The sequence below is a fragment of the Lithobates pipiens genome, unplaced genomic scaffold (assembly GCF_037356315.1).
Source record: "Lithobates pipiens isolate NorthernLeopardFrog02 unplaced genomic scaffold, aLitPip1_a1.2 Scaffold_13, whole genome shotgun sequence".
Taxonomy (NCBI): Eukaryota; Metazoa; Chordata; class Amphibia; order Anura; family Ranidae; genus Lithobates; species Lithobates pipiens.
Genome location: NW_027507718.1, coordinates 511,065,541 through 511,092,519, shown reverse-complemented (window position 1 = coordinate 511,092,519; position 26,979 = coordinate 511,065,541). Strand labels below are relative to the sequence as shown.

The 26,979-nt window shown below is 43.0% G+C and overlaps 1 protein-coding gene across 3 annotated transcripts in view; it reads left to right on the top strand.

Annotated features, from left to right (window-relative positions):
* Nucleotides 1-5,076: 5,076 nt before the first annotated feature.
* LOC143975588 (shootin-1-like) overlaps nt 5,077-26,979 on the top strand; it is a 94,682-nt gene continuing 72,779 nt past the window's right edge. For 2 of the 3 annotated variants that reach the window (XR_013272399.1, XM_077478055.1), the window contains exons 1-2: nt 5,077-5,237; nt 21,375-21,421. Coding sequence is in view for 1 of the 3 variants with exons in the window: in XM_077478055.1 (XP_077334181.1) it covers nt 5,153-5,237; nt 21,375-21,421 (132 nt within the window). In the remaining 2 variants the exon portion in view is untranslated. Of the gene's footprint in view, nt 5,291-21,374; nt 21,422-26,979 lie in introns of all 3 variants that reach the window. The other variant, XM_077478056.1, reaches the window with a different exon arrangement.

The window sequence follows — 26,979 nt, the reverse complement described above, 5'->3', positions numbered from 1 at the left end:
CGGAGGGTTTCAGGCTCATCCAGTGTGGTATTGCCATGTAATAAAGAAGGGGGGCTCCATAGTGTAGTATTCCAATACACTTTAATAAAAAACGAGTAGTAACTTACAGTTCAGCAAGATCAATACAGCTTAAAACAAGAACTTCCTGTCTCGGCTGCGACTGGAAGTGACGACACCCGGCTCCTCCCTGACGTGTTGCGTCACTGAACAATTGACTTCATCAAAGGGCTTATATTCGGGTCGACTTATACTTGAGTATATACGGTAATTTTATTTTATTACATTGTTCCTTTAAAAAAATAAAATACATTTGATCACTTTTATTGCTGTCAAAAGGAATGTAAACATCCCTTGTGACAGTAATAGGTGGTGAAAGGTATTCTTTATGGAGGCATCGGGATCTAAAATACCCCAAATCCCACCTTTGCACTTAAAAGTATTCAGATCGCCAAAATCGACTATTCTGAATACTGTCATTTTTTTTCAAATCGGCGCCTTCGGCAACTGAGTAAACCAGAAGTGACCACATGATGTCGCTTACGGGATTTTACATCAGAGAGCCAATCAGAGCCGAATGCGGATTTGTTTGGGTCTCAGCCCAGCCAGCGGATGCGCCGGATGGTGGCTCTGGTCTCCCAGTGGGACTGGAGACCTGGAAAGAGCAGCAGAAGGCAGCGGGAGGTGGGGGAGGTGTCCCCTCCTGCTCCTTTAGGATGACAGCCGAGCAACTGATCCATCCCCACAGGTATCCACAGCAATCCTGGACCACGGAGGGATTCAGGCTCATCCAGTGTGGTATTATGACGTAATAAAGAAGGGGGTAAACACCCTTTGATGAAGTCACGTGTTCAGTGACGCAACGCGTAGATTTCACAGTATTCAGAATCATCAATTTCAGCAATCTGAATATTTTTATGTGTAAAGGAGGGGTTTGGGGTTAATGTTGTACGATGAAGATTTGGATTTTGTGGGAATTTCAGAGGGTAAACAGCTCTTATGATTGGCTGGCAATCAATGTGAGAGATAATATCACTAAGGGAGCTAGGTAGGAGGTAGAATCCTTATGGGTAGAGCTCCAAAGGGATGAAGCTAAGGGGAAAATAAAACTAGGAGTATGCTATAGGCCCCCTAACCTGAGGGAGGAAGGGGAGACAGATCTCCTATCACAATTTGGATTAGCAGCAAGGTTGAGAAGTGTTATCATAATGGGGGATTTGAACTATCCAGACATAGACTGGGCGGAGGGAACCGCGCATTCATCTAAGGCTTGCCAGTTCTTAAAAGTCTTTCAGGACAATTTCATGGGTCAGAAGGTAGACACACCAACTAGAAATAAAGCGTTACTGGATCTACTGATTACCAACAATATAGACCTGAACACGGATGTGGAAATACGGGGCAATTTAGGTAACAGCGATCACAGGTCAATTGGCTTCAGTATAAATCACACAAATAGGAAACATAAGGGAAATACAAAGACACTGAATTTCAAAAGAGCCAACTTCCCTAAACTATGAGCCTTGCTAGAAGGCATAAATTGGGATAAAATCTTAGATAAAAAAGAACACGGAGGAGAGATGGGTTTGCTTTAAGAGTATATTAAATAAGGGCATTAGCCAATGCATCCCATTGGGTAATAAATTTAAAAGAGTGAACAAAAGTCCTGGATGGCTTAACTCCAATGTAAAAATGCATATAAAAGCAAAGGAGAAGGCCTTCAAAAACTACAAGATTGAGGGAACAGCATTCCAACTTCATAAAGAATGCAACAAGAAATGTAAGGGTGCAATAAGGATGGCTAAGATAGAACATGAAAGACACATAGCGGAGGAGAGAAAAAAAAAATCCCAAGAAATTCTTTAAGTATGTAAACAGTAAAAAAGGTAGGACAGACCATATTTGCCCCATAAAGAATAAGGAAGGACATCTGGTTACAAAGGATGGGGAGAGGGTGAAGGTATTGAATTTATTCTTCTCCTCAGTCTTCACAAGGGAATCGGGGGGCTTCAATAAGCAAAACTGCAGTGTTTATCCTCATGACACATTACAGGAAGCACCTCCATGGTTAACAGAGGACAGAATTAAAATTAGACTTGGGAAACTTAACATTAATAAATCACCAGGACCAGATGGCTTGCACCTGAGGGTACTTAGGGAACTCAGTCAAGTAATTGCCAGACCATTGTTCCTAATTATTACTGACAGTCTACTGACTGGAATGGTACCAGCTGATTGGAGAAAAACCAATGTAGCACCAATATTTAAAAAGGGCCCAAAATACATCCGTTGGAATTACAGACCAGTTAGCCTAACATCAATAGTATGTAAACTCTTGGAGGGGATGATAAGGGACTATATACAAGATTTTAGTAATGAGAATGATATCATTAGCAGTAATCAGCATGGATTCATGAAGAATCATTCTTGTCAATCCAATCTATTAACCTTCTATCAGGAGGTGAGTTGCCATCTAGATAAAGGAAGGCCCGTAGATGTGGTGTATCTGGATTTTGCAAAAGCATTTGACAGTTCCCCATAAACGTTTACTGTACAAAGTAAGGTCCATTGGCATGGACCATAGGGTGAGTACATGGATTGAAAACTGGCTACAAGGGTGAGTTCAGAGGGTGGTGATAAATGGGGAGTACTCGGAATGGTCAGGGGTGGGTAGTGGGGTCCCCGTAGGTTCTGTGCTGGGACCAATCCTATTTAATTTGTTCATAAACAACCTGGAGGATGTTCAATCTCTGTATTTGCGGACGATACTAAGCAAAGCAGGGCAATAACTTCTCCGCAGGATGTTGAAACCTTGTAAAAAAATCAGAACAAATTAATGGGGTGGGCAACTACATGGCAAAAGAGGTTCAATGTAGAAAAATTTTAAATAATGCATTTGGGTGGCAAAAATAGGAATGCAATCTATAGAACCTCTGGGGCAATCTAGGATGGAAAGGGACCTTGGGGTCCTAGTAAATAGGCTCAGCAATGGAATGCAAATAGGGGATCAACTCCAGAGATAAATCGATAATTCTCCCGCACTACAAGACTCTGGTCCGGCCACACCTGGAGTATGCTGTCCAGTTCTGGGCACCAGTCCTCAGGAAGGATGTACTGGAAATGGAGCGAGTACAGAGAAGGGCAACAAAACTAATAAAGGGTCTGGAGGATATTAGTTATGAGGAAAGGTTGTGAGCACTGAACTTATTCTCTCTGGAGAAGAGACGCTTGAGAGGAGATATGATTTCAATATACAAATACCGTACTGGTGACCCCACAATAGGGATAAAACTTTTTTGCAGAAGGGAGTATAACATGACTTGTGGCCACTCATTAAAATTAGAAAAAAAGAGGTTTAACCTTAAACTACCTAGAGGGTTCTTTACTGTAAGAATGGCAAGGATGTGGAATTCCCTTCCACAGGCGGTGGTCTCAGCGGGGGGCATTGCTAGTTTCAAGAAAATATTAGATAAGCACCTGAATGACAGCAACATATAGGGATATACAATGTAATACTGACATATAATCACACACATAGGTTGGACTTGATGGACTTGTGTCTTTTTTCAACCTCACCTACTATGTAACTATGTAATTATGGTGGCTCCATAAAGAGTACCTTTCACCACCTTTTACTGTCACAAGGGATGTTGACAGCAATAAAAGTGATCAGAATTATTTTTTTTTTTAAAGGGACAATGTAATAAAATAAAATTACCGTATATACTTGAGTATAAGCCGACCCGAATATAAGCCAAGGAACCTAATTTTACCCCAAAAAACTGTGAAAACGTATTGACTCGAGTATAAGCCTAGGGTGGGAAATGCAGCAGCTACTGGGTAAACAATGCCCATCTGCAGCTTCACTGTGCCCATTTGCAGCCTCACTGTGCCCACCTGTAACATCAGTGCCCATCTGCAGCCTCACTGTGCCCATTTACAGCCTCACTGTGCCCATTTGCAGCCCCATTGTGCCAATTTGCAGCCTCACTGTATCCATCTGCAGCCTTACTGTGCCCACCTGTATCATCAGCGCCCATCTGCAGCCCCACTGTGCCCATCTGCAGCCTCGCCGTGCCCATCTGCAGCCTCACTGTGCCCATCTCCAGCTGTACCTTTGATAACCAAAACAGCTGGTATCTCCCGCTGTGTCATGCAGTCTGTTCGGCGCCTGTCCACTGTAACAAAGCCCCACCTCCTCCTCATCCGTGATGAACGGAACACTGATTCAGTTTCCCAGCATTGTATCAGTGTTCAGTGCTCCGTCTATCACTGGAGGAGGCAGGGCTTTGTTACAGTGGACGGCCCCCGAACAGACTGCATGACACAGCGGGAGACACCCGCTGTTTTCGTTATCACAGGTACAGCTGCAGATGGGCACAATGAGGCTGCACCCTCAGTCGAGACCCTCACTCGATTATAACACGAGGGGGGCTTTTTCAGCATAAAAAATGTACAGAAAAAGTCAGTTCATACTTGAGTATATATGGTAAGAATAATAAAAACATTTTTTTTTTAACAAGCCCCCCCCGTCCCGGCAAGCTCGCACAGCAAAGAAAACGCATACATAGGTGGCATCCGCAAATGTAAGTGGTGTTCAAATCCCACATGTGCGGTATCGCCGCGATCATCAGAGTGAGAGCAATAATTCTAGCAAAAGACCTCCTCTGTAACTCTAACCTGGTAACCGTTCAATTTTTAAAAAATGTCAAATTTTTAGGTACCATAATTTGTCGCCATTCCACAAGCGTGTACAATTTCAAAGCATGACATGTTAGGTATCTATTTACTGGGCGTAACATCATCTTTCACAATATGCAAACAATGATATGTAATGTTTGGGGGTTCTAAGTAATTTTCTAGTAAAATATATGCATATTAACTTTGTAGGGAACAAATGCCAGAAACAGGTTTAGGCATGAAAGGGTTAATCTTTACAGTTAAACTGCCTGCAGTAAATCTCAAACTTCTTCTAGCCTAGAGTATCCTCACCCCTCCGCCCTCTACTTCTCTCTCCATGGCTACAAACAGTTAGCAGAAGTGATAATAACAGTCACACGATTAGGTTCTGGGAGGGGAGTTTCAATTCCTTTCCAGTGTAAATAAAATTAAGATCTTACACACTTCCTTGTTCTATGAAATTGTATTTACGTGAATGGCCATGGAGGAGTCCTCTGAATGTGCCAACAGCATGGATATCTTGCAGTCCTACTTGGAGAAAGACCCCTGCCTTCTGACAGGTGATTAGATTTTTTTTAGTTCCTTTTCACCCCCTGAGCCTTGTGGACCTTAGGTGAGATTTCCTAAATATTACAACTTTTATAATTATAGGATAAAATATTAAAATGCTACTCAATGTATGAAAGTCCAGAATGGGATTTTATTTATGATTGCATAGCTCCCAACTGTCCCGGATTTTGAGGGACTTTCCCAGATTTTGCGGGACTGTCCCCGATTTTGAGTGACTGTCCCTGATTTTGAGTGACTGTCCCTGATTTTGCGTGACTGTCCCTGATTTTGAGTGACTGTTCCTGATTTCGCGAGACTGTACCCAATTTTGCGGGACTGTCCCTGATTTTGTGGTACTGTCCCCGATTTTGCAGGACTGTTCCCGATTTGGAACATTTTCCTTCTGTCCCTCTTTCCTCCTCATTTGTCTCTCATTTTGGTCTGATCTGTATCCATTTGCTGACCCAACCTTTTCCTGTTATTTGATGCATACAAGTTGAAATCCATATTTTTTTGCTAGAAAATTACTTAGAGGCCTCAAACTTTATATATATGTTTTTAGCAGAGACCCCTAGAGAATAGAATGGCGGTCATTGCAATATTTTTATGTCACACTTTACTTGTTCAGCGTCCTTTCAAAGGCAATTTTTTTTTTTAAATACACTTTAATGAATTACAAAAAAAACAAAAAAACAGTAAAGTTAGCCCAATTTTTATGTATAATGTGAAAGATGATGTTACGCAGAGTAAATAGATACCTAACATGTCACGCTTTAAAATGGCGCACGCTCGTGGAATGGCAAAAAAATATGGTGCATAAAAATCTCAATAGGCCATGCTGTAAAATTTTTACAGGTTACCTGTTTAGCGTTACAGAGGGGGTCTAGTGCTACAGTTATTGCTCTTGCTCTAACTATCGCAACAATACCTCACATGTGTGGTTTGAACACCGTTTTCATATGCGGGAGCTACTCACGTATGCGTTTGCTTCTGTGCTCGAGCTCGGAGGAATGGTACGCTTAAAATGTTTGTTTTCTTATTTATTTTCCTTTTTTTTTTTTTTTTAATGTATTTATTGAGGTTTTTCAGAGAAAAGAAAGTGTGTGTATATATATAGAAAAAATAAAGTGTGTATGTATGTATATATATATATATATATATATATATATATATATATATATATATATATATATATATATATATATATATTTTAGATAGGACATATATTTTTTTATGTGTATATATATATATATATATATATATATATATATATATATATATATATATATATATATATATACAGTATATATATATATTATTTTTTATGTTTTTATTTATTTTTTTCAGAAAAAAGAAAGTATATATATATATATATATATATATATATATATATATATATATATATATTTAGATAGGACATATTTTTTTTTTCTTTTTTATGTATTTATTGAGGTTTTTCAGAAAAAATAAAGTGTAACTGTGAGTGAGTGGGGGGCATTTTCAGCCTCCTCTCACCTTTCCATCTTTTCGGCTCTCCGAATAGTATAACCATTAGAGATTGAGAAATATATTTGTGCATTAACCACTTGCCGACCAGCCGCCGTCATTATACTGCGGCAGGTCGGCACGATCCCGCGAACCGTCGTAGCTATACATCGGTCCCTTTAAGCGGGATAGCAGGCACACGCGTGCCCGCCACATAGCGGGGGGTGCGGATGATCATGACCAGAGGTCGCGACGACCGCCCGCCATGAGTGATCGCGGGCACGAGAGCCAGAACAGGGACGTGTGTGTGCAGAAGCGAACGCATACGTGAGTAGCGCCCACCGCATATGAAAACTGCATTTAAACCACACATGTGAGGTGTCGCTGCGATCGGTAGAGCGAGAGAAATAATTCTAGCCCTAAACCTCCTCTATAACTCAAAACATGCAACCTGTAGAATTTTTTAACCACTTCAGCCCCGGACCATTTTGCTGGCCAAAGACCAGACCGCTTTTTGCGATTTGGCACTGCGTCGCTTTTACTGACAATTGCCCGGTCGTGCGACGTAGCTCCCAAACAAAATTGACGTCCTTTTTTTCCCACAAATAGAGCTTTCTTTTGGTGGTATTTGATCACCCCTGCAGTTTTTATTTTTTTGCGCTATAAACAAAAATAGAGCGACAATTTTGAAAAAAACGCATTATTTTTTACTTTTTGTTATAATAAATATCCCCCAAAAATATATAAAAATATATTTCCCTCAGTTTAGGCCGATACATATTCTTCTACATATTTTTGGTAAAAAAAATCGCAATAAGCGATTATTGATTGGTTTGCGGAAAAGTTATAGCGTTTACAAAATAGGGGATAGTTTTATGGCATTTTTATTAATAATTTTTTTTTTTTACTAGTAATGGCGGCGATCAGTGATTTTTATTGTGATTGCGACATTGTGGCAGACACATCAGACATTTTTGACACATTTTTGGGACCATTGTCATTTATACAGCAATCACTGCTATACAAATGCAGTGATTCCTGTGTAAATGACACTGGCAGTTAAGGGGTTAACCAGTGGGTGGCAGTGTAGGGGTTAAGTGTTCCTAGGGGTGTGTTACTAACTGTTGGGGGCTGGGCTTTCATTTAGTGAACACTGATCTCTGCTCCAATCACATGGAGCAGAGATCAGCATCACTTGTTGCTAGGCAGAACGGGGAGATGCTGTTTACAATGACATCTCTCCGTTCGGCCGCCCCGTGAGACGATCACGAGTATGCCCGCGGCGATCGAGTCCACGGGACCCGCAACTGGACTCACGGGGGTCCCGACCAGCAAGAGGGGGAACACCTTTCCACGGTGGCATGCTCGCGATGGCAGGGCGACATTAAAGATTGGACGTCCCTGTACGCCAATATGCCTGCCCGTGCCATTCTGACGACGTACATCTGCGTGCACTGGTCGGGAACTGGTTAAACGTTGCCTATGGAGATTTTTAAGGGTAAATGTTTGTCGCCACTCCACGAGCGGGCGCAATTTTGAAGCATGACATGTTGGGTATCAATTTACTTAGTATAACATTATCTTTATAGTATATATATAGTATAAATTTACTGTTGTCTTATTTTTTTAATAAAAAAATACACAAATCCCTGTTCTGCAAGGAGTGACAGATTGGGAGTTCTTATTAGCTAGGAACCACGATTTGTCACTTCCTCTAGGTCAGTCCCCCCCCCCCCCTCCTACAGTTAGAAACACACACAGGGAACACAATTAACCTCTTGATTGCCCCCTAGTGTTAACCCCTTCCCTGCCAGTGACATTTACACAGTAATCTGTGCATTTTTATAGCGCTGATTGCTGTATAAATGCCAATGGTCCCAAAAATGTGTCAAAAGTGTCCGATGTGTCCGTCATAATGTCACAGTCCCGATAAAAAACGCAGATCGCCGCTATTACTAGTAAAAAAAAAAAATTATAAAAATGCTATAAATCTACCCCCTATTTTCTAGACGCTATAACTTTTGCGCAAACCCAGGGACGTTTTTAAGGCAGGGCAAAAGGGGCAGCTGCCCTGGGCCCTGTCATTGTTGTGGGGCCCAAAGCAGGTGCCTCATACTTGCCAACTGTCCTGGTTTAAATTCCCATGTCCCTTGAGGTTTTAGTCCTGTGCTGTGTCCCAATATCTCAGTGTGAAGTGCTGCTACTAATGCTGCCCAGCTCTGCCCTATTAGTACAGATGACTCACCTGCAGACCCTGTGTTTACATGTAAATAGCGGCGGCATTCATATGTAAATATCAGCGGCCAGTGGCATTGATATGTATATCATGCCCCCCTGAGGTTATATTCACAGTAATCTCTAGCAACCAATCAACAAGCAGAAATCATGTGCTGTAACCTCTAGTAACTAATCAGTGAGCCGTAATGTGTGCTGTAACCTCTAGCAACCAATCAGTGAGCGGTAATGATACACTGTAACCTCTGGCAACCAATCGCAATAGCTGCCTGATCTTATTCAGTAAACTGATTTTGAGTCTAGCTGCTATTTATTGTATGTCTCAGAGCAGGTGGAGAGCGAAACTGTATGGAGAAAAGTTTTGCCCAGGGTCCAATCAATATTAAAGACGGCCCTGCGCAAACCAATCAATATACGCTTATAGCGATTTTTTTTTTCACCATAAATATGTAGAAGAATACATATCGGCCTAAACTGAGAAAAAAAATAGCTTTAAAAAAAAAAAAAAAATGGGGATATTTATTATAGCAAAAAGTGCAAAATATTGTGTTTTTTTTTTCAAAATTGTCGCTCTTTTTTTGTTTATAGTGCAAAAAATAAAATCCACAGGGGTGATCAAATACCACCAAAAGAAAGCTCTATTTGTGGGAAAAAAAAGGACATCAATTTTGTTTGGGTACAGCGTCGCACGATGACGGAATTGTCAGTTAAAGCGACACAGTACCGAATCGCAAAAAATGGCCCGGTCATTCAGCAGCCAAATCTTCTGGGGGTGAAGTGGTTATAACTTTTTATAATTATAGCATAAGGGACGGAAGCACCACTTCAAATACACTATTTTACCATAAGTATTGGGACACCTGCCTTTACACGCACATGAATTTCAATGGCATCCCAATCTTAGTCCGTAGGGTTCAATACTCTGTGCAGGCCACCCCATACTCCCTCATCCATGTCTTTATGGACCTTGCTTTGTGCACTGGTGTGCAGTCATATTGGAACAGGAAGGGGCCATCCCCAAACTGTTCCCACAAAGTTGGGAGCATGAAATGTTCCAAAATGTTACATAGTAAGGTTGAATAAAGACACCAGTCCATCCTGAGTGAGTGTCTACAATTGTCCCTATCCCTGTACATTGCACACTCACATCCCTACCCTCAAGGAGCCCACAATCCAAGGTCCCCATTCTAATACTAGGGCCAATTTTGGGCAGAAGCCAATTAACCTACCTGCATGTCTTTGGAGTGTGGGAGGAAACCCACGCAGGCACGGGGAGAACATGCAAACTCCAGGCAGGTAGCATTGTGGTTGGAATTCGAACCAGTGACCCTTCTTACTGCTAGGAGAGAGTGCTAACCACTACACCACTGTGCCACCACTAATGTCTTGGTATGCTGACGCCTTAAGAGTTTCCTTCACTGGAATAAGGAGCGAAGCCCAATCCCTGAAAAACAACCCCATACCTTAATCCTCCCTCCACCAAATGATTGGACCAGTGCTCAAAGCAAGGTCCGTAAAGACATGGATGAGTGAGTTTGGGGTGGAGGAACTTGACTGGCCTGCACAGAGTATTGAACCCTATGGACTAAGATTGGGATTGAGTCCTAACCTCAACCCAATAGAACACCTTTGGGATAAATTAGAGCGGAGACTGCAAGCCAGGCCTTCTCGTCCAACATCAGTGCTTGACCTCACAAATGCTCTTCTGGAAGAATGGTCAAACAATCCCATAGACACACTCCTAAACCTTGTGGACAGCCTTCCCAGAAGAGTTAAAGTTGTTATACTGTAGCTGCAAAAGGTGGGCCAACTCAATATTGAACCCTACGGACGAAGGATGCCTTTCAAATCCATGTGTGTGTAAAGGCAATACTTTTCTAAATATGGTGTCTGTAGGTCTAGAATGGTATTTTATTGATGATCGCCAAGGAAAAATCAACACATTTTATGGGTTGTAAACATCCCCATTCTTTGGAACTTTGAACATATAAAACCAGAGAAATAAACAGTGTCTTGTCTAAAACAACATTATAAAAATTATTCACTGATAAGGGCAAAAAGTACTGTGTGTACTTATCATTATAAAATACTAAGATAAAAACAATAAAAGGAAGGGAAAAATAATAGACTTAACAGAGATTAATTCTATGTTAATAAAATGTTAGCTATAACCTTGGGATCATCCTTTCAATGCCCTTACTATGAAGACAAAACTTTTATAACCACTTGCCGCCAAATCATGTAAATGCACATGATTGATTGCAAGTGGTAATACTGGGGTTATGGCTGCAGGTGTCAGCCATAATTCCGGTATTGTTTTTTTAGACCCGGCTATGCTCTACAAAGTAAAAGCAATCCTAGTGGCTAATTAGCCACTGAATTGCTTTTACAGCCATGGATGGGTGTTCCCCCTCTTGCTGTCCACCAGTGCATCCTATCTGGCAGTTGTACTGGATTACAATAGAGGTGTTCAGAGACCGGATCGTCTCCAATCACCTCTATGATCTAGGACAGGCATCTCCAAACTTTCCAATCCAAGGGTCAGTTTACTGTCCTTTAGACTTTAGGGGGGCCGGACTGTGGCCAGTGGTAGCAGAAAATGTCTCAGGCCTAGCATCAGTCGGAAGTAAGCAGTGCCCCATCTTTGGTGTCAGTGAAAGGGATTGCGCCCTATTGTTTGTGTCATTGGTAGGAATTGTGCCACATCATTGGAGTCATTGGGCCTTGTCTTTGGAGTCATTGGTAGGAATGGCGCTCCATCGCTTGTGTCAGTGGGAGGGATAGTGCCCCATCATTGGCATCAGTGAAAGGAATAGTGCGCCATCATTGGTGTCAGTGAAAGGAATTGTGCCCCATCATTGGTGTCAGTGGGAGGAATTGTGCCCCATCATTGGTGTCAGTGGGAGGAATTGTGCCCCATGATTGGTGTCACAGCGAGGAATAATGCCCCATTATTGGTGATACGGCGAGGAATTGTGACCATTTTTAGTGCCATTGGTAGGAATTGTGCCCCTTCATTGGTGTCAAATAAAAGCAAGCAAAGGCCACAGTTTGGAGACCACTGATCTAGGAGAATGGAAGCAATGAGCATTTTTGCCACTTCCGGTTAGGGCAGATGTAAACACTGCCACATTATTTTCTGGAAAGCATTATCTCAATAGACCCCAGATGTCTCCATAAAGGAGACCTGTCATGCCTTATTGTTATCACAAGGGATATTTACATTTCTTGTGATCAGTGGTGGCTGGTGCTTAAACTGAAAAATACAGAAAAAAAAAAAACATCAATCGCAGCCACTGTGCCCATCAATAGCCGCAACTGTGCCCATCAATTGCAGCCACTGTGCCATCAAACGCTGCCACTTTGCCCATCAAACGCTGCCACTGTGCCATCAAATGCTGCCACTGTGCCCATCAATAGCCGCAACTGTGCCCATCAATTGCAGCCACTGTGCCCATCAATTGCAGCCACTGTGCCCATCAATTGCAGCCACTGTGCCATCAAACGCTGCCACTTTGCCCATCAAACGCTGCCACTGTGCCATCAAATGCTGCCACTCTGCCCATCGAATGCTGCCACTCTGCCCATCCAATGCCGCCGCTGTGACCCCCTCGCCCGCTCGCCATCTGCCCGGCAGTTACCCTGTCTCGGTGGGGAGGCAGGTGATGGTGGTGAGCGGTGTCCTCCGAGCGGTGTCATGTGTCTCTTCCTGTCCTCTCCTCCCGTCAGGCGTCCAATCGACGAGCCTGTTGTTTCAGCCAATCAGGGGACGGGTAACAGACCATGCAGGCAATGCATGAATTTATCCATTGGTCATAGAGGGGGTGGCTGGAGAGAGGGGGCTGCGCACGTGCGCCTTTTTGGATGCACCGCCCCTGCTTGTGATAGGAATAAAAGTGATCAACAAAAAAAGAAAAAATTAAGGGGACAGTGTAAAAATTAAAAATTTAATTTTCAATAAACCAAATAAAAAAAAACTTAAGGTCGTGCACACATATGTAAACGGTGTTTGCAGCACACATGTGAGGTATCACTGGCAATGTCAGAGAGATAAGAGCAATAATTCTATCATCAGACCTCCTCTGTAACTCTAAACTGGTAACCTGTAAAAAAAATTAAGGCGTTGCCTATGGAGATTTTTAAGTACCGCAGTTTGTCACCATTCCACGAGCGTGTGCAATTAAATTTTTTCCAAATTGTCACTCTTTTTTTGTTTATAGCTCAAACAATACAAACTGCAGAGGTGATCAAATACCCCCAAAAGAAAGCTCTCTTTGTGGGGAAAAAAGGACATCAATTTTGTTTGGGAGCCACGTCGCACGACCGCGCAATTGTTAGTTAAATCGTTGCAGTGCCCCCCAACTGCAGCTCTACTGTGTGCATTGCACATGATTGTAGGGTGATATCAGCGTGGCCTCATTCGATTTAGGTTGTAGGGTGATTGCAGCGTGGCCTCATACGATTTAGGTTGTAGGGTGATTGCAGCGTGGCCTCATTCAATTTAGGTTGTAGGGCGAGTGCAGCGTGGCCTCATTCGATTTAAGTTGTAGGGCGATTGCAGCGTGGCCTCATTCAATTTCGGTTGTAGGGCGATTGCAGCGTGGCCTCATTCAATTTAGGTTGTAGGGCGATTGCAGCGTGGCCTCATTTGATTTAAGTTGTAGGGCCATTGCAGCGTGGCCTCATTCAATTTAGGTTGTAGGGCGATTGCAGCGTGGCCTCATTCGATTTAGGTTGAAGGGCGATTGCAGCGTGGCCTCATTCGATTTAGGTTGTAGGGTGATTGCAGCGTGGCCTCATTCGATTTAGGTTGTAGGGCGATTGCAGCGTGGCCTCATTCGATTTAGGTTGTAGGGCGATTGCAGCGTGGCCTCATTCGATTTAGGTTGTAGGGCGATTGCAGCGTGGCCTCATTCGATTTAGGTTGTAGGGCGATTGCAGCGTGGCCTCATTCAATTTAGGTTGTAGGGTGATTGCAGCGTGGCCTCATTCGATTTAGGTTGTAGGGCAATTGCAGCGTGGCCTCATTCGATTTAGGTTGTAGGGCGATTGCAGTGTGGCCTCATTCGATTTAGGTTGTAGGGTGATTGCAGCGTGGCCTCATTCGATGTAGGTTGTAGGGTGATTGCAGCGTGGCCTCATTCGATTTAGGTTGTAGGGCGATTGCAGCGTGGCCTCATTCGATTTAGGTTGTAGGGCGATTGCAGCGTGGCCTCATTCGATTTAGGTTGTAGGGCGATTGCAGTGTGGCCTCATTCGATTTAGGTTGTGGGGCGATTGCAGCGTGGCCTCATTCAATTTAGGTTGTAGGGTGATTGCAGCGTGGCCTCATTCGATTTAGGTTGTAGGGCAATTGCAGCGTGGCCTCATTCGATTTAGGTTGTAGGGCGATTGCAGTGTGGCCTCATTCGATGTAGGTTGTAGGGTGATTGCAGCGTGGCCTCATTCGATTTAGGTTGTAGGGCGATTGCAGCGTGGCCTCATTCGATTTAGGTTGTAGGGCGATTGCAGCGTGGCCTCATTCGATTTAGGTTGTAGGGCGATTGCAGTGTGGCCTCATTCGATTTAGGTTGTAGGGCGATTGCAGCGTAGCCTCATTCGATTTAGGTTGAAGGGTGATTGCAGCGTGGCCTCATTCAATTTAGGTTGAAGGGCAATTGCAGCGTGGCCTCATTCGATTTAGGTTGTAGGGGGATATCAGTGTGGCCTCATTTGATTTAGGTTGTAGGGGGATATCAGCGTGGCCTCATTCGATCTGATCGCTCTGTAGCCGCTTAAGCCCCTGGCCTATTCTGACACTTACATTTGGGTTCAGGAAGCTGTATCATTTCTTTTTGCTATTTTTTGTACATTACCTTGCATCCTTGATTATGTGCTACTGTATATATATGTTTTTTACTACATAATAAATTGTATACTTTTCTATAAATTTGATGTGTTAGTGCCTTCAAAGTCCCACCCATAGGGGGTCCCCCTATTTTTACATACGTGTAAAGGTCAGCTTTTTTTTTGCTAGAAAATTACTTAGAAACCCCAAACATTATATATATCTATATATATAGATATATATATCTATATATATATATTTTTTTTTTTTGCAGAGGCCCTAGAGATTAAAATGGTGGGTGGTAGTTTTTTTTGTCACACGGTATTCGCGCAGCGGTTTTTCATACACAGTTTTTTTGGGAAAAGTTACACTTTAGTGAATTTTAATGCACAGGAACACGATACAATAACCAATTGTTTGGTAAAATATAAAAGATGATTTTACACCAAGTAAATATATACCAAACATGTCTTGCTTTAAAATTGCGCATGATATAGCTCCAAACTACGGTACCTAAACATCTCCATAGGAGACACTTTATAAGCTTTTACAGGTTACCTGTTTAGAGTTCCGGTGCTAGAATTATTGCTCTCGCTATAGCGTTCGTAGGGATACCTCACATGTGTGGTGCGGTCGCGGTTTACATATCAGTGTGCAACCTACTAATGCTTTTGTCTGTGTGCAAGCACCGGGGAGACAGGGGATGCTTTAATTTTTTTTTATTATTATTATTTATTTTATTTAAATACATTTTTTTTTATCAACTTTATTGCTATCACAAGGTGAACAACATCCTTTGTGATAGCATGGGCAGTGACAGGTCCTCTTTACCGAGAGATCTGGGGTCTACTAGACCCTAAATCTCCCCTCTGTCCTTAAAAGCATCCGATCAAACTGAGATCTGTTTGATCAAATGCTTTCACAGGAAGGTAAGGGCCTGTTTAGATTAGACTGGAACTGTTGCTTTTGGTTTCTAAAGCCCCGTACACATGAGCAGAAATTCCGCCAGCAAAAGACCGATGAGAGCTTTTGGTAAGGAATTCCAACTTTGTGTATGCTCCATCAGACTTTTGCTGGCAGAATTTCCGACCAGCAAAAGATTGAGAGCATGTTCTCTATTTTTCGGTCGGAAAAAGTTTTGCTTGTAGCAATTCCGACGCGTAAAATTCCTATGCATACTCGGAAACAATTCAACGCATGCATTGAACTTCATTTTCTCGGCTCATCGTAGAGTTGTACGTCACCGTGTTCTTGGCGGTTGAAAGTGTAGAGAACTTTTGTGTGAGGCCGCGTACACACGCGGGGACTGTTCGGCCAACTTTGTCCGCTGAACAGTGTTTCGGCGGACAGTCCGCCCGTGTGTGGGCTTTCAGCAGACAGTTTCAGCGAACAGTCCGCTGAACAAGGTTTTTCGGAAATTCCGAAAAACTGTCCGCTGAAACTTTGTTTCAGCGAACAGTCCCCTCGTGTGTAGGCTTGTTCGTCAAACTAAGTTCCGCGCATGCTCAGAAAGGATTTAAAGTTATAATGCAGTGTATAGGACGTCGTATTTTTCGTCCCGTCGTACGTGCCGTTCACGTCATCGCGCACGGTTTCAGCAAACTGTTCGTTCGTCGTGTGTGGCCATGTCCGTCCATGCTAAGTTTGAGCGGACTGTTTGCTGAAACTGTTTGACGGACAAAGTTGGGCGAACAGTCCCCGCGTGTGTACGCGGCCTCACTGTGTGTATGTAAGCCAAGCTTGAGCGGAAATTCCGTTGGAAAAACCATCCAAGTTTTTTCCGACGGAAAATCCGCTCGTGTGTATGGGGCATTAAGAGATGATCAGCTGATGAAGGACGTTTGGTCATCTCTATGGTCAGCTGGTGGCACGGGAAAGTCTGGGTAGGCAGCAGAAGGTGGTGGGAGTGGATACCTTTTCACCACCTGTAAAAGCGATCTAGTGTCTAGTTAGCCTCTATGATCACTTTTACATTTAACCACTTGACCTCTGGAAGGTTTTACCCCCTTCATGACCAGGTCATTTTTTGCTATTCAGCACTGCTTTAACTGGTAATTGTGCATCATGCAACACTGTACCCAAATAAAAAAAATTTCACACAAATAGAGCTTTCTTTCATTGGTATTTGATCACCTCTGGGATTTTTGAAAAGTTTTAAAAAAAAAATAATTTTTTACTTTCTGCTATAAAACATATCCAATAATTTTTTTTTTAATTTCTACATAAATTTAGGCCAAAATTTATCCTGCTACATGTCTTTGGAAAGAAAAATCCCAGTAATGCCGCGTACACACGAGCAGAATGTCCAACAGAAAAAGTCAGACGGAAGCTTTTCATTGGATATTCCGATCGTGTGTGTATGCCTCATCTGACTTTTTTTCCCGAAAATTCTGATGGACCTAGAAATAGAACATGTTCTAAATATTTCCAACGGAACCAATTCCTATCGGGAAAACCGCTCGTCTGTATGCTGTTCCGAACGTACCAAAAAACGACGCATGCTCTGAAGCAAGTACGAGACGGGAGCTATTGACTACTGGCTATTGAACTTCCTTTTTCTAGTCCCGTCGTACATGTTGTACGTCACCACGTTCTTGACAATCGGACTTTGGTGTAACCGCGTGTACGCAAGACAGTTCCAACGGAATTCTGTCGGAAAAACCTTCAGAGTTTATTCCAACGGGTAACCGGTCGCGTGTACAGGCCATTAGCGTATATTGATTGGCTTCCGTGAAAGTTATAGTGTCTACAAACTATGGGATATACAGGTGCATCTCAAAATTTTTTAATATCATCAAAAAGTTCATTTATTTCAGTAATTTAGCTAAAAAGGTGAAATTCATATATTTTATAGATTCATTACACACATAGTGATATATTTCAAGCATTTCTTTCTACTATTTTTGATTATTATGGCTTACAGCTAGTGAAAACCCAAAATTAAGCACCTCAGAAAAATTGGCTTACTGAAAAGTATGTCCATGTACAGTATAGTTTGCACTCAATACTTGGTCGGGGCTCCTTTTGCATGAATTTCTGCATCAATGCGGTGTGGCATGGAGGAGATCAGCCGGTGGCACTGCTGAGGTGTTATGGAAGCCCAGGCTGCTTTGATAGCGGCCTTCAGCTCATCTGTATTGTTGGGTCTGGTGTCTCTCATCTTCCTCTTGACAATACCCCACAGATTCTCTATGGGGTTTAGTTCAGGCGAGTTTGTTGGCCAATCAAGCACAGTGATACCATGATCATTAAACCAGGTATTGGCGCTTTTGGCAGTGTGGGCAGGTGCCAAGTCCTGCTGGAAAATGAAATCAGCATCTCCATAAAGCTGGTCAGCAGAGGGAAGCATGAAGTGCTCTAGAATTTCCTGGTGGAGGGTTGCGCTAACTTGAGACTTGATAAAACACAGTGGACCAACGCCAGCAGATGACATGACTCCCCAAATCATCACTGAATATGGAAACTTCACACTGGACCTCATTGGATTCTGTGCCTCTCCACTCTTCCTCCAGGCTCTGGGACCTTGATTTCCAAATGAAATGCAAAATTTGCTTTTATCCAAAAAGAAGACTTTGGACCAATGAGCAACCTCCCAGTCCTTTTTCTCCTTAGCCCAGGTAAGACGCTTCTGATGTCGTCTCTGGTTCAGGAGTGGCTTGACACAAGGAATGCAACAGTTGTAGCCCATGTCCTGGTTACGTCTGTGTCTTGTGGCTCTTGAAGCACTGACTATCTGTAGTCCACTCCTTGTGAATCTCCCCCAAATTGAATGGCCTTTGTTTCACAATCCTCTCAGGGCTGCGGTTATCCCTGTTGCTTGCGCATCTTTTTCTACCACACTTTTTCTTTCCACTCAACTTTCCATTACAATGCTTGGATACGGCACTCTGTGAACAGCCAGCATCTTTAGCAATGACCTTTTGTGACTTGCCCTCTTTGTGGAGAGTGTCTATGACTGTGTTCTGGACAACTGCCAAGTCAGCAGTCTTCCCCATGATTGTGTAACCTACTAACCTGTGGTTGAGCATCAAATATCACCTGCATCAGTCTCCTAATTAATATAGACATTGTCAATGTTATAGACATGGGTGTCTAAAAATTAATAATACAAGAAAAAAGAGAATATGTATCCAAAGAAACCTACATCTCTGAAATGTAGCCCTTAGGTTTCCCTGGATACATATGCTCTTTTTCTTGTATTATTCATTTTAAGACACCCATGTCTATCACATTGACAATGTCTATATTAATTAGGAGACTGATGCAGGTGATATTTGATGCTCAACCACAGGTGCGCCTCTTGCCCTCGGCTACCCAACAGGGATTTTGGGAACCTAATGCTGTGACTCCTCGTAAGCCACACCGGGATGGTCTGCTGCCCCCCCCCCCTGGTGTGCCCTACCGGCCGGGGGTCTTTGGTAGGATCTGATGAGGGACTCTACCCTGACAATATAGGTCCAGGAGACACTGTGCAACACGATGCAAGTGGTAATTATAAAGATAATATGATGTAGTTATAGTGGTCAGGTTTTATTATACCACATTTTGTGTTTTTTTCTTGCATGCACTTCAATTTATGATACTGCTTTTACAGCATACAAATCCTCTGAAGAAGACCCGGTGGGGTCGAAACACGTCAGTTTTACCATCATTGTAGCACTTGACTATTGTACATTAATATATGTTGCAAATGCTCCCACTTGCGCTGGTGCTTTAATGTTTATATCTCTTATACCACAGCTCTTATTTTAACCAATTATCCAACCACATTCACTATCATTTTGATATTTTGTCTAATAAAATTGAAGTCTATTCCTATTCCTTTCCATTTTTTTCGTCTTTTTATTTTTTTATTATTTGCTCCCTAGAAAACCCCATATGGGGGAATTTCCCTCTTTGACAGGTTAACTGTATGCCCAACAATGTGTAATGTGTGTATTATGTTCTGCTTTTATTAATCAATGTGGCTGATTTTTCTCCCTGCTTTGCAGGGAGAAAAACACAGCCACATATCTGCTCCATGTACAGAGCCCTGTGTTGTTAGTAAACACAGGGCTCTGTACTATGATTCGCTAAGTCGATCAGCAGGTACCGGCCATAAATCATTGGCTGGGACCTACTGACCGACTTGCTCTGTACCAAATGTTCCTTGGTCTCCTCCCGCTCACCATCCTGGAGCCCTCTGATATAGTCCGGTAAAAAGAAAAGGTTGGGACTTTGACAAAGCATGCGATTTTGGAAGCAAAAAACAGAAGAGCAACAAAAATCAATAATATAAATTTATTAACTTATATATTAAATGTATAGCATAGGGCACAAAGATACACATTGTATGATCCATGATCCATCATAAATAGTAAATATATTGAAGTATTGTACATCAAAAACATCAATCCCACAGTTCGTACATCAAAAGCATTGGCCTTGTATATAGGCATATTGCACACAGTAAAAATCAATAGAATTAAGTAAAAACATTCCAGAGTTTAGTAAAACTGCATGTTTAAATGTAATTCGTAGTATTTGAAGCTCTACGCGTTTCGTGGCTATATTGCCACTCATCAGGAGCTGATAATGTGATGAATATCTGTGGGACAAGAAATGGTGTGCCGACAGTTAGTCAGGTTTGTATAATAAATGAGAAAAAAATGGAGGGAACAGGAACAATGTATCCAGAACGAGTACCCATACTCACGGGTCATGGAATGGCAAGAGGCGCAGCCACGGACAACGGAGGTAGCCGGGAGTGTCAACCGATACGGGAGCTGAGGCAGACAGAGCGTGCGTTATCGCGATGAGGCTGTGTACCATAAATATAAACCAAAAGTGATCATCACCCTACGATGAATACTTAAATATGTGAGTGTAAGTGTGATAGAATGGGGTGTCTGGAGTGACTGAGATGTGAGGTGAGTGGACTTAACAAAAGTGCGGCACAAATTTAGGGAATGTAAGATGGTGAAAACATGTTAGGAGCAATGGAAATGCTCCAACAATGGTGAACTCCATCGTGTGAAGATGAATAGGATAGTTAATAAAATATAGGTATAAACTGGGTCAACAACAAAAACACAGCAAGGGAATGTTGAAAACAAAAACCACAAAAAAAGTGTGCTAAAGAACAATACCTGGAAGATATAGTCCTGGCTCCCGGGAAGAGTGGGAGAGCCCAGTAATCAAAGCTGGACCAATTGGGATTGCATTGTTCGGATGTGATCGATTCATTTTTTTGGGTGAAAAAGCACCATAAATATCGCACCTAATTTCAGCTGCCATAACCTAACATAGTAAACTAATTCCTGACATCCTATTTATTGCTACAAAGCTTGAAGTGTTTTTTTTTCTGGAGTGAAAAATAAGTTTTAGTTTTAATAAAAATAAAAAATAAAAAAAATAATCATTTTGAATAAAGTTTATTGTCTTTGAAAGCTGGTCTCTTCATCCTGTACTGTGGTCAATATACTGTACACAAAGAATTAAAAATAAATGAAAATAACTCTTACCGGTAATTCAGGGAAGTCAGGAAAAAAGAATTGAATATGGCTTTTTCATCAATAGTGATTTGTTTTATATGCTGTAATTTTTTTTTTTTTTTTTACAGATCTTCAATTATCCAGCAGTTCAGACTCCTCCAGCCTAACCAGCGAGGTAAGGTATCGGCGTCAGAAAGCAACAGACGTTACGTTACGGAGGTAGAAAAGGATAAGTAAACAATCTCCAGCTGCCTAAGAATGCGGACTATAGGGGCAAACCACAGGAGACAATAAAATATAATTTTTATTATACAATATTAACCACTTGCTTACTGGGCACTTAAACCCCCCTCAGTCCCAGAGCAATTTTCAGCTTTCAGCGCTGATGCACTTTGAATGACAATTGCGCGGTCATACAACACTGTACCCAAATGAAATTTTTATCATTTTTTTCCCACAAATAGAGCTTTCTTTTGGTGGTATTTAGTTACAGCTCGGAGTTTTATTTTTTGCTAAACAAACAAAAAAAGATGCAAAAAAAAAATCATGTTTAAAAGTTTGTTATAAAATTTTGCAAACGGGTCATTTTTCTCCTTCATTGAAGTGCGCTGATGAGGTGGCACTGATAGGCTGCACTGGTGGGCACTGATGGGCTGCATTGGTGGGCACTGATAGGCTGCATTGGTGGGCACTGATAGGCTGCACTGGTGGGCACTGATAGGCATAGTTAAGGCGGCACAAATAGGCACAGATAAGGCAGCACCGATGGGCACAGATAAGGCGGCACTGATGGGCAAAGATGGGCACATAAGATGGCACGGATGGGTGGCACAGATGGGTGGCACGGATGGGTGGCACGGATGGGCACTGATAGGTACCACTGATAGATGGGACTGATGGGCACTGATAGGTGGCACTGATAGGTGGCTCTGATAGGTGGCACTGCTGGGCACTGATGGGCGGCACTGCTGGGCACTGGTAGATGACACTGATGGGCACGGATATGTGGCACGGGTGCAGCACCTTTGTTAAGGCAGATTGTGGGCACTGCTGGGTGGCACTGTGGGCACTGCTGGGTGGCACTGCTGGGTGGCACTGTGGGCACTGCTGGGTGGCACTGTGGGCACTGCTGGATGGCACTATGGGCACTGCTGGGTGGCACTGACGGTGGGCACTTACTTTTTTTATTGTTGCACTGGCAGGGGGCAGGTGGGCACTGACAGGGTTGCAGGTGGGCACTAGCAGTGCTGGCCATGATCGGAACTGATGTCCCGGAAAAGGAGGTCCGCGCTGTAGCCGTCAATTGACTATAGCGCGGATCTCAAGTGGTTAAAAAAGATAAAAGCATCGCCATTGTACCCTATACAAATAGGGAAGCTGATACCCTCTTATTATCTATATATAGCTCTATAATAATAGATAAAGCCACATATACAGACTAAAATGATATCAGTCCAGTATAGATGAGCGTTTCCTATTGCCTGTAGGGTCAACGTGTTTCGCCAGATATTTGGCTTGCTCAAGACCCAGACAAGAGGGCACATTACTGATGTGCGTTGACGAAGCTGTTCTGATGGGCACTGATATTCCCTGTACACACGGTCGGACATTCCGAAACTTTGCCCAAACTTGTGTTGCATACACACGTCAGAAAATCCGATCGTTCAGAACGCGGTGACATAAAACACGTACAATGGGACTATAAAGAGGGCAGTAGCCAATAGCTTTCGTCTTGTAATTTATTGTGAGCATGCGTGGCACTTTGTCTATCGGAATTGTCTACACATGATCGGAATTTAAACGATCGGATTTTGTTTTGACTTTGTGTCGGAAATTCTGACAGAAAAAGTCAGATGGAGCCCACACACGATTGGATTTTCCGACAACACGATCCGATCACACATTTTCCGTCGGAAAGTCTGACCGTGTGTACAGGGCATTAGGCTGCACTGGTGGGCACTGATGAGGAGGCACCGATGGGCACTTATAGGCTGCACTGATGGGTACTGATAGGATGCACTGATGGGCACTGATAAAGCGGCACTGGCGGGCATCGAGGAGGCTGCACTGATGGCCACTGATGAGGAGGCACTGATAGGTGGCACCGATGAGCACTGAGAGGCAGCACTGATGGGCACTGGTAGGTGACACTCATGGACACTGATTGAGAGCACTGGTGGACACAGCTGGGCAGCACTGGTGGGCACAGACTGGCAGCACATGTTATCACAGATTGGGACTGCAATGGTATTCAGGACACTGATAATCAGTGCCCTGATTATTAGTGTAGATGTCCCTTCTACAAAAGCCAGTTATCAACTCTCTTCTCCTCTTCTTATGCTCTCAGCTTCTGTTTACATCAGTGATCATCTGTGATTTGACACAGCTGATCACATGGTAAAGAGTCGGAGGACACTGTGATCACAGAGTGCTCCGCCCACATTCCACAGCAGGCGCGCAGCGGGCGCAATCATGGAAAGCCGTCATATGTCGGCCTCCCAGAACTACCGTAGCCAGCTGTGCTGTAGCTGTCATTCAGCCATAGAGTGATTGGCAAGTGGTTAAATCTGTATGCTCATACCGGTGGGTACATGCAGCGGAATGTCCATCCACCAATGCCTGGGGTGGGCACAGGGGCACTATTGGCCAAAAAACCTTCCCGCACAAACCCAAGTGGAGCCTGCCAGGGCAAGAATCCAAATATGCAAAATGAATGGTATAGAACCATTATGAGCTAAATAATATTTTACAGCACAATGATAGAACTGTGTGGTCCATGTAGGCAACTTATTTAAATGGACTAAACCATACAGGTACGGCGGAGAGGGCACAATAAAGTCACTGCCCAGAAGTAGCTGCACTATGTTCACACAATAGAACTGATGACACCATCCTGAATAGATGATATGGCGCACTAAGAATGGAAAAATATAGAATAATTTATTATATATACTGTATGTATAAAATACTGGGCTGCAAAATGTATAGTCCCCAATGTTTAGATATAGGATATAATCCTCTACTCGCATAAGGGTCAATCAAGCAAACTTACAGGGGGCCCCAGGTGGAATGATATGGAGTAAGTATACCACAGCAGACAATACGGCCAATAATGAAGCTATGATTTTCCCTTCACGTCTAGGCAGGACAACCATCTATGGGAAAAATATACACATACTAAACAATCGCCATGCTATAATGAATCGCCCATGGACAGAATTTCCACCAGCTAGCAAAATGCAGAATAGTCTAGCACAGGGGGTCTCCAAATGTTCTAAACAAAGGGCCAGTTTACTGTCCTTCGGACTTTAGGAAAGCAAGACTGTGGCCATTGGGAGTAGAAAATGTCTCAACATCAGTGGGGGAAAAAACAATGCCCCAGCTTTGGTGTCGGGGGGGGGGGAGGAGTTAGGCCCTATTGTTGGTGTCAGTGGGGGGGGGGGGGGGATTGTGCCCCATCATTGGTGTCAGGAGGGAAATTGTGTCCCATTGTTGGTGTGAGTGGGAGGAATCGTGCCATCTTTGGTGTCAGTGGGAGGAATTATGCCCCATCGTTGGTGTCAGTGGGAGGAATTATGTCCCATCGTTGGTGTCAGTGGGAGGAATTATGCCCCATCGTTGGTGTCAGTGGGAGGAATTATGCCCCATCGTTAGTGTCAGTGGGAGGAATTGTGCCCCATCATTGGTGTCAGTGGGAGGAAATGTGCCCCATCGTTGGTGTCAGTGGGGGGAATAGTGCCCTGTCGTTGGTGTCAGTGGTAGGAATTGTGCCCTATCATTGGCGTCATTGGGCCCTATTGTCAACGCCATTGGGAGGAATTGTGCCCGTTCACTGGTGTCATTGGACCCTGTTGTTGGTCTGACTGGGATAAATTGTGCCCCATTGTTGATGTAATTAGGAGGAACTGTGTCCCATCAATGGTGTCAATGGGGGGGGGGGGGAGGAATAGTGCCCCATCATTGGTGTCCAGTGAAGGCAATTGTGCCTCATTGTTGGTATCAGTGGCTGAAATAGTGCCCCAAGGGTCAAATAAAAGCAAGTAAGGGGCTTCATCTGGCCCCTGTGCCTCAGTTTGAAGACCGCTGGTCTAGCAGAACAGAAGGACCTTCCCAGTAAATCATAACAGCAGCAGCAGTAAACCTTTTGTGTAGCACTGCAACCCAGGAGACTAAGCATTCTATGAAAATATGGCAAGTTTAATCTCAAACAATGTTATCTTCCTTTGCGTTATCTTATGTAAAATGCAAATCCTCCTTCCCCCATGTTATGGCAATAAAGAGAGGAGGACGCTTGTAGTTCAAATTTAGCGGGCTGTCTAGGGCAGTGATGGAGAACCTTGGCACCCCAGATGTTTTGGAACTACATTTCCCATGATGCTCCACTACACTGCAGAGTGCATGAGCATCATGGGAAATGTAGTTCCAAAACATCTGGGGTGCCAAGGTTCGCCATCACTGGTCTAGGGTGATAGCGATTCCATAGATATAAAGTAGTGCGGTAGTGTTGTCACTCTAGGACAGGAAGTATGTTACTGGCAGGATCACCAGGTGAAAAAACAAAACAAAAAAAAATCTTACAAAAGAAAACTATTACAGTAAACTGCAATATATAACTTGTGGGGTTTTTTTTTGTGTAGTGCCCCATATAGCTACTGTTTGTTAAATTTCATTTTTGGCCTCCCTGTAATCTGGGAGAGCAGTATTTGACTAGTTAGGTCTGCTCTGGGCTCTGTAGGTATGGGCTCAATTACTCCTCCCTGCCTCCCAGGGGACCCTGAGACATAGTGGGTGGGAGAATATGACCTCAGCCTACACTGTTGAAGTGGAACTTCACTCTCCCAATCGCAGACATCCCAACCTTCAAAAACGAATTTCAGGGAGGTGGCACTCCCTACTCGTCCATTAATTTAACACAACTAGAGGATGATCAAATGAAATGGAATCAGTATACAGAGGTTTTTTTTTTTTTTTTTTTTTTTTAAAGGTTTTTATTGCCAAATGCACATATACAGAAAGAAAAGGTGGAAGCAGTTTACATACATATGTGTACACCAAACTACATCATTGTTATCATTATTCTTATTGCATCAAAATGGCCTGTACTGTGCATATCAATAGTTCTAATTGTACAGATAGCTTTTTTTTTGTTGGTTACATTAAAACGTAGAACATATAGATGAAAAAGAAATAATAAAAACATTTAAGAGGAGAAGTACCTCCTGAACCATTGTGACATGTGCTATTGTTTGTCTACTGTCAGTAAATCACATCAATCCTATTTAGTTCTAGTCAGACCTCAACTCATACAACTGCAGAAATAAATCTTAAGTGTTGTGTGGCACCGTGTCCTTTAGAGCAGTGGTCAATGGTCATCAACCCTGTCCACAGGGCCCACTAGCAGGCCAGGTTTGCAACATAACTGAAATACATCACATATGATATAATTTGCTGATCAGTGATTGCAGTATTCTAGTCTGCATCTCCCCAAGGTAATACATAAACCTGGTCAGTTAGTGGGCCCTGAGGACAGGGTTGATGACCACTGCTTTAGAGTCAACCCATTTGCCCCAAACTTTATTACATTTTTTTGGGCATCCCCTAGCTTCATAAGTCACTTTGTACAATGTAACATTGGCGTTGACCGGGCCCTTCCAAGAAGACAATGTGACGCAATCTCTTCTAATCCAATTAACCACTTGCCGACCGCCGCACGACGATGTACGTCGACAGAAT